Source organism: Trachypithecus francoisi, unplaced genomic scaffold (genome assembly GCF_009764315.1).
Source record: "Trachypithecus francoisi isolate TF-2019V2 unplaced genomic scaffold, Tfra_2.0 Lachesis_group15, whole genome shotgun sequence".
In the NCBI taxonomy this organism is placed as follows: Eukaryota; Metazoa; Chordata; class Mammalia; order Primates; family Cercopithecidae; genus Trachypithecus; species Trachypithecus francoisi.
Window position 1 is genome coordinate 86,020,336 of NW_022681460.1, and position 13,651 is coordinate 86,033,986.

A 13,651-nucleotide genomic window follows, 5' to 3' on the forward strand; every position below is an offset into this window, starting at 1 on the left:
GTTTATCCGTTAGCCACTTTGCCTACCATTGGACCAATGATTTAAATTGGCCTAGCCAAAAATTTAAAAATAAAATTTGTTTTTTATTTTTTTGATGTTGAGGCAACTTACACCCAAGCTTGTTTTATTGGACTTTTTAATTCAGGTTACTTGAATTCAGATAGAGACCAAATAAAATTGAGAAAGAGAATTAGTCCTCTCTAAAAAGCCTGTAATGACTATTTGTATGTTATGAGTGTTTAACCAGCATTTCCTAGGAAGGACCATTCATTATGTGATTTCCTGAAGAGATAACAAGAAAATCGTGGCTACTTTTCAAGCTAGTAGTAATTTTTAAATCTGAATTACCAAGATTTATGAATTGGTTACAAGTTGTTTGACCTATGAATGCTAATCTTATTACCTATGTCTCCCACTGTACTGAGAGCAGGATTCTTTCATCTGTATTACTGGTGCCTGGTGCATATGCTTTGAGAGTACTCAAAAAACACTTGTTTTGAAAGAAGAGGATAAGATACTGACCCCACTCACATCCTGATGGTCACTGAAATTCATGAGGGGTGCTCCGTTAGAACATCCTGCTAATGATTATAAGGCCCCGAAACGTAGTGGTAATGATCAATTTCGCTTTTCAACAAATCATTAACTGTCACGCATCCTGCTAGGCGCAAGTTATAGAGTAGTGAAGTCGTTTTGGGATTGAAGGCAGTGTTGGACAAGGTCTTTAGAGCTGGACGGCCTGGGTTTGAATTCTAGTACTTCTCTTTATTGGTTATATGGCTTTGACCAACCCATCTATCCTCTTTTTACCTTTTTCGTCTGTAACATGAGAATAATTTCAGTTCCTTCCTAAAAGGGTTGAGAAGGTTCGAGTTGCTGCATGCAATGTTTCTAGAGCAGTGTTTAACAAATAGCTGATATTATCATGATTATTTATGTTATGATTACTGTTATTACTACCATTACTGTTTTTTTAGTGAACAAATATAGTTATTTTCTTGGCAGAATCTCTATGTGATGACAGTGGCTGATCATTTATTATGAATTTATTGTGTGCCAGGCACTTTATGTATTATAGCATCTAATCTAATGCTTGGAATCAACCAATGAGTACATTTTATTATCCTTTTTTTTTTTTTGCTGAGGAAGCTGAAACTCAGCAAGGCTAAAATAACTTGTCTGCGGTTACATGGCTAATAAGCAGAGCTGAAATTCTAATCCTGTTTTATTTCCCAGTCTTGATCTCCAAACCACCAGGCCATTTTATTCAGACATAGGTAACTTCTCACAGAAAGAATGTAGCTTCAGGCTGGATGTGGTGGCTCATGCCTGTAATCCCAGCACTTTGGGAGGCTGAGGCAGGTGGATCACTTGAGGTCAGGAGTTTGAGACCAGCCTGGTCAACATGGTGAAACCCTGTCTCTACTAAAAATACAAAAATTAGCCAGGCATGGTGGCATGCACCTGTAATCCCAGTTAGGCGGGAGGCTGAGGCAGGAGAATCGCTTGAACCCAGCAGGTGGAGATTGCAATGAGCTGGTAACATGCCATGGCACTTCAGCCCTGGGCGACAGAGAGAGACTCCATCTGAAACAAAAAAAGCAAAAGAGAAGAAAGAATATAGCTTCAGCTTTGATTATTACACAGAATTGGGTCTCTACTTGAGAGAAGGAATTGGAGCAGATGCCGTTCACCAAAATTTCTGACCATACAACTCAGTGGGCATAATTGATTGATGAGACCTCAGCAGGGTTCTGGATGTCTCTGCCATCTCTGCTAGTGTGTGTTGTTGGATTGCCAGTATTACGAGGTTTATATGCATTATGGTTATGTGAATAAAGATATCCAATATTAGAGTCCTTCATGATTTATGTATGGCCTCTGGTTGTTTAGCTTTAACTTCAGGAAATTGTATCTATTTCCAAGATTGCTTTAGTTGCTGGTGGAGAATGCTTTGCTTGGCACGGGTCTTTTTCTTGACTCCATCCTTAATGACAGCAGTAGGGACTTGCTTTCAACAAAGAAGATTGTTATTGCGACTGGATGTTATTGAAAATTATGCCTTAGTTTTCATATACCCCTCTCTCCAACATATGAAGAAAGGGACTCATATGTTGATAAAGTAAGATTTTTTCTTTTTGTTTCATTCTTATTTAGAGTTGTTAGAATAAAGAATTAATGGTTTATCTCACTAATATTAACTCAGGTATTAGGTTTTAAGAAACTGAACATCATTTGGAAAAATGGAATACTTTGACAACCATAGCTCTTAGGTATGAAGGTCATAAAATGCAAGTGGGAGTAATAATGACCCAAGATCTATATGTACTCTCAGTTTCTTAATGCTTATTTTCTAATGCTCTCCTCAGAATATGCAGAAGTCAATATCAAGATGTTTTTGAGTACAAGTCACTGAAATCTCTGGCTCATTGAACCAGGCTCATTGAGTCCTCTTCTCTGTGGTTCTCTTGCTAGTGTCCTTTGTTGTGTGACAGTGTGTCACCAGGCCTTTTCTTCTCTGTGGATTCAAGATGACAACAGCATTTAACAGAGTTATGTATACAATGTTCAGAGATAGCAGAAGGGGCCTCTTCTTCCTGTGGCTCTTTTTAGAGGGAGAGATCCTTTTCCAGGAGCCCACCAGTGGACTTCGTGCATATTTTCTTGGCAAGGGGTAGGAGACTACCACGATTGCCCTAGACCAGTAGAAGCTACCCTTCAGGCCCATCCGGAGCTAGCCTCTGCTGAAACACATGTGGAAGGGGAGAAGTGGAACAAAATTTAGGTTCTGTTAAAAAGGAGAAAGAGTGGAAGAAATATATGCTCTGAATGTCACCTGATCCCATCTAGACTTGAACTGGCGAAGATTGTAGTTCATATGTTTTGTATGTGTGGGTTTAATTTAAACTGGATATTAGTTTACATCTTTATAGTAATAGCTCTGTCTCTCTAATAGGTCCCTTATCCCTTTAAAAATAAAAAACAAGTGATATAGTGGGTTATAGTAACTAGGGTGAGCAGCATTGGATTACTTGTTCATCCTCCCCATATAGATAATATGAGCTAACAAATAGTTCCTTTGGAATGTATTTATACTTACTTGAATATGAAGTATAGTATTTTCTAGACCATCTGACACTTAAGAAACATAAACCTATGAGGGTAAGGACTTACTTGCACTCTGCTGCTCTTGTTTTTGTTATTCCTTCTTCTTCCAGATATTTCTTCTTCCTTGTTCCCCTTTCCTCTCCCCCTCCTCTCTCTTCCTCCCCCCCCTTCCCCGCCTCTCTTGCCTTTTCCCCTTCTCCTTTTAAATGATGAATATATTTGAGAAGCATCACTCCATTATTTCCCAGGTAGAGTTAGGTGGCTGCTGAATCATTTCTATATTGTTTTTTTTTTTTTTTTTTTCATGTTTGATGCATTAATGGCATCAAATAGTGCAGTATTAAAAGACCTTCTCTTTTAATAGCTATAGACCCTTTGGGGAGGTGAACGTACAAGCACTAGATTGTGGGTATCAGCAGGATGCTGTACATATCCTCTACCCTCAAGCAGATGTAAACTAGTTTTGTCAGATGTAGAAAATGGCCAGCTTAGAACTGTCTATACATTGCCAGTATGTTTAAAGCTCAATGGTTATTTGTTGCAAAGTTTTGTTGTTTTCTCAAAGCTCAAATGAAAGCCTCCCTCCATCCTCTCGCTACCATTTTTGAAGCTTAGAAATGCATTCCTTCCCATTTTGTGAATCTTGGGTCCTTAAAAAAATGGGTTGAGCTCTCTTGGTAGAAATCAAAGACCCTCATATTGCTTGTGATCTCAGCAGAGAATGGGAGCTAGTCAGCTGGCAGCAGCACCTACCCTGTTCCCTGCTCAGGGTTTTTATTAATAGTAAGGTCCCAGTTTCCTCAAGGTTTTAAGGAAACGTCTGAACCCAAGAATTAGCATGAACTCTTTGCTTGAAGTTGTTTGTGTGTTTGTAAGGTTGTGTATCTGCTTTGCTTTGCTGGCTGTAGTATTCTGATTAAGGGCCAATGTTTTAAGTAGCATGATGTTATATGGTTGGCAGTTCAGCCTACTGATAGAGATAGCACGTTAAAATTTACCTCTTTTTTTAAACATTGGAAAAAAAAGAATGGAGTTTATGTAACACAGCTCCTTACCTAACCAGTACTGATCCTCTGTTGATGATGGTTTTCTGCTTCGTTGCATGTTAAATGATGCATGCTTTTTCTCATGAAGCTGTCACAATAACGAATACTTTCATCAACCCAGATGGAGCATGCCAGCATGGTAATTGTGTCAAAACCACATGCTTGTCTAATGGGCGGGCTGTTCACAGCAGTGTTCTTTTTGGTTGATGATAAGTAGAAAGATCATTACTTAATGTATTATATAACTATACTAATGATGGATTTTGAGTAATTATAATTAAATATTAGTCAATGAGCATTGCCAGAATTTGGGAAACCTTAGTTCCAGTTTTGGCTTGCCCATCTGACTTTACCATCTCAGGCAAATCTCCTGGTCTCTTTGATCCTCAGTTTTGTTGTTGATAAAATAAAGCGAGGATATTAGACTAGATGACTGAACAATACTCATTTAGTAAGTACTTATTAGGTACCTATTATGTGCCAGTCTAGATGCTGGGAACATAGCAGTATATAAAAGAAAGATCCCAGCCCTCATGGAGCTTTCATTTTAGTGGGAGTGTCAGCATTCCACTGCAAGAGTTCTCATTTTCATGAGTGATAGAGTTTAAAGGCTCATCCACATATGAAAGAAACTCAGGGTTGTAGGCACGATAATTAGGGTGAGTGGATGTACTGGTATCATGTTTTCTTGATGGTGGTAATTTGTTCAAGAAACCATTTTATCAACAAAGAAGGTAGTGTTTTGTTTTGAGCTCTGTTGAACTCTTGAAACTGTTTCAAGAATATGTTGAGTAATGATCCAATTAGTCTTTTCCATTGTTTTCTGTCTTGTAACTTCCATTTGGATGGGTGACAGTGATCATCACTTTTGAGGCTCTTAACCCTTATAGGTGTTGTGAATACAGTGGTGATTGAGGATGACTTTGTGAGGCTTAACCATATGGTTTTGTCGGTGCTCTTCGTGCCTGTATTTGTACATTGCCTTCAGTTTCTGTTGACCGGCTCAGTTATGATTACATGGTCAAGCAATAACGTTCAAATGGGATTTTCTTTGTGATTTAAATTCATCTATAAATTTCTTACTTTTAAGAGGGAGTATTCTGAATAAATCCGAGAATACATTTTTGTTATTTTATAGTCATTTTCACTAACTGGCAGGAACCTTCTTTGAGTACTAGGCCAAGGACTCTGTGGTTGAGTAGGTCATTCACACATAATGGAACTGTGATTGCATTGTGAAGTGTGTGTGAGGGAAGGTATACACAGCTGGGTGGTTCTCCATTAGTGGCCTTGGATAAGTGACTTCTGTTTATTATTTGTAAAATAAGGGATAATGTAGAATATTTTGAGAAACAGATTATGGTTACTGTGTCAGACAGTAAACAGTGAGTAGTGACCCTTATGATTAAAATATAAACACCTATTAATGCTTTTAACATAATAGTGGAAACTCAAATTTTATATTTCACTGCTTCTAAAATATTTTGGCCAAAAAGCAGCCTTAGCTGATTGGTTCCCAGACTGTTTCTCACAGCCAAAGTAATTAGAGAGCTGCCAATTTATCTTGGTTAGCTTAGACAAGTATGGGGCATTTTGGTTTTAATTTTACCAGGACATTTATTCAGCTCTCAGAATGTAGCTAGAGAGTATATACTAGAAATACACTTTGGTTATTTCATGATTAAAGTAAATAATACTGTCACCTTAAATGGTACATGGGAAATGGTACGTTAAAGAAGGAAAAAAGGTTTTCTGTGCAATGTGGAGCCAGTTTACCTGTCCTCGGGTCTTGTTGGAAGATATACTTTTGAATTTCAAATGCCTGAGAATGAGAAGCAGCATAGAATATGTAGGTAGGATAGTTAACTATTCCCTCTTACATAGCATTGCTGTCAAGGATATTGCTGTCCCCCGATCTCCCTGCCTCGCTATGTTTTTCTCCTGGCCCTCATGCGTTTTCTTCTGCCTGACCTTACATGTTGATGGTCATAAGAGCTTTTTTAAGGATCCTCTAAGTTTAAGCTACCCTTTTTCTCTAGGTGATGTATCCCCTGCTATCACCCATATACTGACAACTTCCAAACCCTATCTCTAGTGTGTTATCTAGTCTCCAATCAAAACCTGCTTGTCTGGGGATTATCTAGACATCTCCACAACTTCTCAATCACAGTGAATTCAAAATTGAATTATATGTGTCAGCCAGACCCACTTTTACAGGTGTTCCCCATTTCCATGAATGGTTCTACCATCGCCCTAGTCTTCCATGACCTGGGCCTTTTCCTTGACTCTTTCCTCTCTTTGACTTTCTATATTCAGCCTGGATATCAGTCATATCCACTCTACTTCTTTACCTTTAGATTGATATCTTGTCCTTTACCCTACTGTTTCTGCCATAGTAGAGACCATCGTGTTCTCAGATCTGGATCAACCAGAGATCGGATCAGCCCAATCTCCTGGATGTCTTTCTGCTTCAGTTTTTTCTTTCATCCTGTACTTTACAGCCAAGTTGGGCTAAGTGAAATGAGAATCTTATTACATTTCTCCTCTACTTCAAGTACTTATGTAACTTCTCATTGCTTTTCAAATAACCCCCGCATTGCCTTTAAAATAACACAAAATCTTTTATGTTTTGGCTTCTGCCTTCTTTTCTTACTTCATTATTACCAGTTCAGCTTCCGCCCGTCCTATCTTCACTCATAAGCCCCCACTTCACTTGTACAGTGGATTATTGTTCTGTGCTTGTGGTTTCCTTTTTTATGAGGAATGTTCTCATGTTTCCACACAACTCCCTATGCCTGACACATACCTTCCATTCTGGCCATTTTTTCTGAATAATGAGTACCCATTTAAAAAAAATAAACTCAAATGTCAACTTCTGCAGAAATGCCTGCCTGGTGACCCTTTTCTTCTCCTAACGTGGTGGGTTAAGTCCTTTGCTTCTTGTTGTTGTTATTGTTGTTGTTTTGAGACAGGGTCTTGCTCTGTTGCCTAGGCTGGAGTGCAGTGACACAATCTTGGCTCACTGCAACCTCTGCCTCCTGGGTTCAAGCAATTCTCCTGCCTCAGCCTCCCAAGTAGCTGGGATTACAGAGACGTGCCACCACGCTTGGCTAATTTTTGTATTTTTAGTAGAGATGGGGTTTTGCCATGTTCAGGCCAGAATGGTCTCAAACTCCTGACCTCAAGTGGTCCACCCTCCTCAGCCTCCCAAAGTGCTGAGATTACAGGCATGAGCCACCGCACCTGGCCTAGTCCTGTGCTTTTTGTGCAACATGCTATTGACTTATGTATGCTTATTTGTAGCCTTCACTCCCTTAGCTCCTCAAAGGTTGTCTTTATTCATGTGCCTATGACTTACCACATTGTAGAAGCCATTAAATATAGGCGAATTGACTTGACTATTTTTGTGGTTGCATTTTAGATGTGAAAAACATTTTAAAGTTATTTTTGTTGAGAAAATTTACATATCACAAAATTCACCCTTTTAAAGTGGGTGGTTTTGGATATATTCATAAGGTTGCCGGGGGTGAGGGGGAATGCAGAGTGATTACTAATGGGCACAGGATTTCTTTCTGGAGTGATGAAAATGCTCTAGAATTAGTGATGATGGTTGCACAACCTTGTGAGTATACTCAAAATCACTAACTGTATACTTTAAGAGGGTGAAATTTATGGTACATGAATTATGTCTTAATAAAGCTTTAAAACAAGTGTACTTTTTTTTGACTTATTCAAGTTTGTACCACTTAAAAAGTTAAGAAAAAAATTTTTAAGAGATGGGATCTCACTCTGTTTCTCAGGCTGTCCTCAGATTCCTGGCTCAAGCATGTTTCTTGCCTCAGACTCCCAAGTAGCTGGGACTACTGGAATATACCATGTCCGTCTCTAAGTTTTTACCACCTTTGAAGATAGCTGGGACGCTGCTCGTTGTCCAGGGTACCAGGACTCTGGGCACTTATTATTGGCAAGGGAGGGGAGAGTGAATGTGATCAGCTGTCTCTGCAGGCCCTGCCTGCTGTCCTTTATGTCAGCGTGCTGCAACACTTTAAAAGTCCCTCTTTGCTGATGTAAAATTTAGTTATTTTCAGAAGTAGTTTAAATTTTGTTCTAATTGAGTTATGATAAGAGCAATCGTTGGATGCATTTTTTCCACCTCATAATGTCTTCATTTGGTATGGATTATCGCCCTTAGATATTTTTCTTATATATACAAAGAAAAGTGTGATTACGGTTGGGTAGGATGGAGGTTTGGGGTTTTGATTAGAATTTGAGTACCTTTTCCAGAAGATTTAACTTTTGCATTGGAACATTGATGGTGAATTACGGGATTTAATATTGGAACACAGGATAATATGTTTTTGTTCTAGATTTTACTTCTTGCTGTTACACACCATACACTTAAAATTGGTTTTTCTAATACCTAGCACTTTGATAGATTTTGAGTTTAATGTATGAAATTGTAGTGAAATGTGTCTCATTGCTTACTAGCACTGTTGATAACATTTTCATGTTACAGAATGAAGAATACCAAGTACAGATAAAAGTACTTTTTCTTAAAAAAATTGGATTTTAAAAATCAATTATTGTTTATGACAAGTTGAAAGAAATAAAAGCAATCCCTGTTTCTTGAGTTCTTGATGATTTTATAACTATATAGAACTTAGAACACACAGAGTTCTATTGTGATGCTAGTTTTGGGTCTGTGATTCTGATAGAGAATTCTAAAAGGTAGAGCAACAGTCTCCATTTTGTCTTATGCTTTTCAATCTTCTTTCTTGATGTGCTTTCTCCCAGTTATCTGTTACTCCCTTTCCCATCTTTCCTTATCATGCCTCTTGCAACCAAACTAAATTTGAGAGAACTTATAGGAGAAATAGGAACACTTTTACACTGTTGGTGGGATTGTAAACTAGTTCAACCATTATGGAAAACAGTATGGCAATTCCTTAAGGATCTAGAACTAGATGTACCATATGACCCAGCCATCCCACTACTGGGTATATACCCAAAGGATTATAAATTATTCTACTACAAAGACACATGCACACGTATGTTTATTGCAGCACTATTCACAATAGCAAAGACTTGGAATCAACCCAAATGTCCATCTGTGACAGACTGGATTAAGAAAATGTGGCACATATACACCATGGAATACTATGCAGCCATCAAAAAGGATGAGTTTGCGTCCTTTGTAGGGACATGGATGCAGCTGGAAACCATCATTGTTAGCAAACTATCACAAGAAGAGAAAACCAAACACCGCATGTTCTCACTCATAGGTGGGAACTGAACAATGAGATCACTTGGACTCGGGAAGGGGAACATCACACACTGGGGCCTATCATGGGGAGGGGGGAGGAGGGAGGGATTGCATTGGGGAGTTATACATGATATAAATGATGAATTGATGGGTGCTGACGAGTTGATGGGTGCAGCACACCAACATGGCATAAGTATACATATGTAACAAACCTGCACGTTATGCACATGTACCCTAGAACTTAAAGTATAATAAAAAAAAAAAAAAAAGAGAGAGAACTTATAAAATGACATTTTGTGATTTTTGTTTTGATTACAGCATAAGCTGTGACCATGACTACTGAAGTAGGCTCTGCGTCTGAAGTGAAGAAGGACTCTGGCCAGTTAGGAACAGATGCAACCAAGGAAAAGCCTAAAGAAGTAGCAGAAAATCAGCAGAATCAGTCATCCGATCTAGAGGAGGAAAAAGGTTCCCAGCCAGCTCCTGCAGCTGAAAGCCAAAGTAGTCTACGCCGCCAGAAGAGAGAGAAGGAAACATCTGAGAGCAGGGGTATTTCTCGGTTCTTACCGCCATGGCTTAAGAAGCAAAAGTCATATACCTTAGTAGTGGCCAAAGATGGAGGAGATAAAAAAGAGCCCACCCAAGCTGTTGTTGAAGAACAGGTCTTAGATAAAGAGGAACCCCTTCCGGAAGAACAGAGACAGGATAAGGGTGATGCTGAAGAAATGGCTCAGAAGAAACAACAAGAGATTAAGGTTGAAGTCAAGGAAGAAAAACCCTCAGTGAGCAAAGTGGAGATGCAGGTATGTTTGGGAATAATTGCCTGGAAATGAAAACCTGATAGCGTAACCACATAACAAAAAGGGTTTGTTTTGGATCATTTCCAGATTTCTTGTACTGAGATACTGCTTTGGCTTAATGTATAAAGAATAGGTCTTAGATTGTTCTACCATAGCCTTTCCCTGTTACTCCTTGAAAAAAACTCCACTATATATGCACATTGCTAAAAAATTCATGTCTGTAACCTGTTAAGGTGAGATAGATACTCTGAGCCCTGCCATCTCTTTTTTAAACAGAATGCTCTTTTATGCCTCTTTTGAGTTTTCACTGGACAGTAAGTAGTAGATTTGTGTGTGCGCATTTTGGTTGCCTAACAAAGCCTAGGTTTTGCCATGGTATAAGATTTTAATTGGAAATGTTATTATTTGAGATGATACTTAAATTGTAGTTGCTGGGATGTAGTTTCTTTGATTCATTTAATGCCAAATAACCAACTTGGCAAAATGAGAATTTTGACCATGAAAAGAGGATGAGGGGAAATATCCTTTCTATTGGAATTTTCAAGTGTTTAAAAATCTGAGAGTTACAGTGTTTAAAGTAACGATCCTAATTCTTATGAAACATTTTCCTTTTAATATGTTGTCATCTGCAAGTTGGTTGACTATAGTATCAATTTAATTTTTTTTCCTCAACAGCCTACTGAATTAGTAAGTAAGGAGAGAGAAGAGAAGGTAAAGGAAACACAGGAAGACAAATTTGAAGGAGAAGCAGCAAAGAGGGAGACCAAGGAAGTGCAGACCAATGAACTGAAAGCAGAGAAGGCATCTCAAAAAGTCGCCAAGAAGACCAAAACTGTCCAGTGTAAAGTGACACTCTTAGATGGCACCGAATACAGCTGTGACCTGGAGGTGAGATAGGGAGCTGAGTGAGAGCTAGCTTGATGTGTGGATTGTGGCATGGCATGATGAATAGATTTTTATGTTTTACTAAGTTCCTATAAGCCAGTTTTTTCCAGTTTTGTACTAAAAAAAAAATACATTGAAGTGGGTCATTTCTGTCACAAACAATATTTCACGACCTTAGGATAAGCGGGGATGCTCTTCTGCCAGTCTGCACTAGTCATGTTTACTGGTTGGTGTGTATTTGAATGGGTGTTAAATATTTGGAATATTGCTTTTGGCTAAAAGATGTTTTTCTTGAGGAAAAATGATAGCACTAGGCTGACATTTCGGAATAAAGAAGTTTCAGCAGCAAACTTAGCCCCAAGTGTTTTATCCTGAGACAGATACTGGCTTAACATTTAATTTATTTAGTTTCATTTAATTAAAAAGCACCTGTGATTTGCAAAGCATACAATTCATTAGTGCTGGTGCTGACAGAAGTCAGTTTAATCTTTTAATGCATCTAGTACCTTATAATTTTATATCAGAAGAGTTTGTTGCTTTCCACAAATTATTGACGTAACATATACTAATAGCTAATGTTTACTGAGGAACTGTGTGAAGTGCTTTGAATGGATTATCTTGTTTAATGGATTATCTTGTTTTGTTGATTAAGAATCAATAAAGGTAGATATTATCATTGCTCTTTTCAGTGTTACATGTTACAATGGGGAACTTAAGGCTTAGAGAAGTTAAATTCCTTGCCCAAAGTTTCACAGCTGGTTAGAGGTTGAACGAGGATTCCACCCCCTGAGCTCACGAACCTGACCACAGAAGTAACTATGCTGTTTGGTCTGGTACATGTGGGACCTATCTTGCCTGTTTCTTTTGTGTTCTCATCTATTAAATATTAGACACATTTCCCCCTAATTCGTTGCATTCTTACTAAAAAGAGAAGTTACACTGCAATAACAATGAAAGTATTCAGCTTCGTAAAGACACTTAGGTCTATCTAGTTGGATAGTAGTTTATTATATATTTGAATGTGTATTATATTGCAAAGTGCTGAGGATACTAATATGAATAATTCTTGATTCTTACTCTTTGTATTAGTTACCTATAATTTTATTTTACTCATTTTAGTTATAATTTTTCTGATTTCAGTTGTTTAAAGAAAAGGAGTAGCAAAAGAGGATTAAAAATCCTTATCTTAGTTTTTGCTGTTGTAACAAAATACGTTCAACTGGGTAATTTAAAAACAACATGCATTTATTGCCCACAGCTCTGGAGGCTGGGAAGTCCCAGATCAGTACACCAGAAAATTCGGTGTCTGGTGAGGAGCTTGCTCTCTGCTTCCAGGGTGGCCCCTCCTTTCTGGATCTTTACATGGTGGATCCAGATCTTTACATGAGTGCTGCGTCCTCACCGACGGAAGGACAAGGCAGCTCCCTTCAGCCTCAGTTACAAGAGCACTAATCCCATTCATGAAGGCAGAGTGATTAAGTCACTTCCTAAAGACACCACCTCTTAATGCCACCACCATAGGGATTAGGTTTCAGCGTGAATTGTGGAGGGATGCATTGAGACCATGGCAGTCCTTAAAGCTTTCTTTTCTTCTGCTCTTTTTAACACTTCCCTTTGTCCTTTCCTGAGACTCCCTCTCTATCCCAGGGAGAGAGGAAAAGTCTTAGGGATAGGAGTGAGAGACCGTAAAGAAAGGGACAGAATGGTTTTCTGAACTTGACTCAATTACATGATATTTGATTGCATGTCCCTTGTCTTTCCTACCTATCCTAGAAATTAGGGGATGTAGATTTTTGAGAACCAACTTGATGTTATGAACCTTGAGTCACTTACTCAACCTCTGTAGACCTCAGTTTCTTCATCTATAGAATATAGAATTGCTTATATCATCTAGAATGCCTTTTCATTTCTAAAGTTCTTTATATCACTAAGCCACAAGACTGACCAACATACTTTATGGTTTAAGTCTATCTTTGTTCTCTATCTTTTTAAAAAAATCATAAAATGTTTTAAAAACTACAAAAATATAAAAATAATAGAGGAGACAGTTGTGTATCCAGCACAAAAAATTCAATCAGTTGTTACCATTTTGCCATTTGTTTTAGATTTTTTTTTTTTTTTTGGAGGTGGAGTCTTACTCTTTCGCCAGGCCGGAGTGCAGTGGCGCGATCTCAGCTCACTGCAGCCTCTGACTTTCTCATTCAAGCGATTCTCCTGCCTCAGCCTCCCGAGTAGCTAGGATTACAGGCATGAGCCACTACACCCAGCTAGTTTTTGTATTTTTAGTCGAGACAGAGTTCCACCATGTTGGCCAGGATGGTCTCTATCTCCTGACCTCCTGATCCGCCTGCCTTGGCCTCCCAAGTGCTGGGATTACAGTGTTTTAGATCTTTAACAAAATAGAACATTAAATACATTGCCAAAGTCTCATTCTCATCTTTTCCTTGTTGTCCTGCATGTATCTTTTTGTGATATATAAATCTATTCATTTAAACTGTTGTATTTTTTGACTAAACTAGTTTATTCCCCTCCTAAGTCACAGTTTCTTT

The 13,651-nt window shown here is 38.4% G+C and overlaps 1 protein-coding gene across 26 annotated transcripts in view; it reads left to right on the forward strand.

The window, feature by feature from the left end:
• EPB41L2 (erythrocyte membrane protein band 4.1 like 2) overlaps positions 1–13,651 on the forward strand; it is a 226,669-nt gene that overhangs the window by 99,439 nt on the left and 113,579 nt on the right. For all 26 annotated transcript variants that reach the window (XR_004442980.1, XR_004442981.1, XR_004442982.1 and 23 more), the window contains exons 2-3: positions 9,736–10,220; positions 10,893–11,105. Coding sequence is in view for 22 of the 26 variants with exons in the window: in XM_033235466.1 (XP_033091357.1) it covers positions 9,750–10,220; positions 10,893–11,105 (684 nt within the window). In the remaining 4 variants the exon portion in view is untranslated. The remainder of the gene's footprint in view (positions 1–9,735; positions 10,221–10,892; positions 11,106–13,651) is intronic.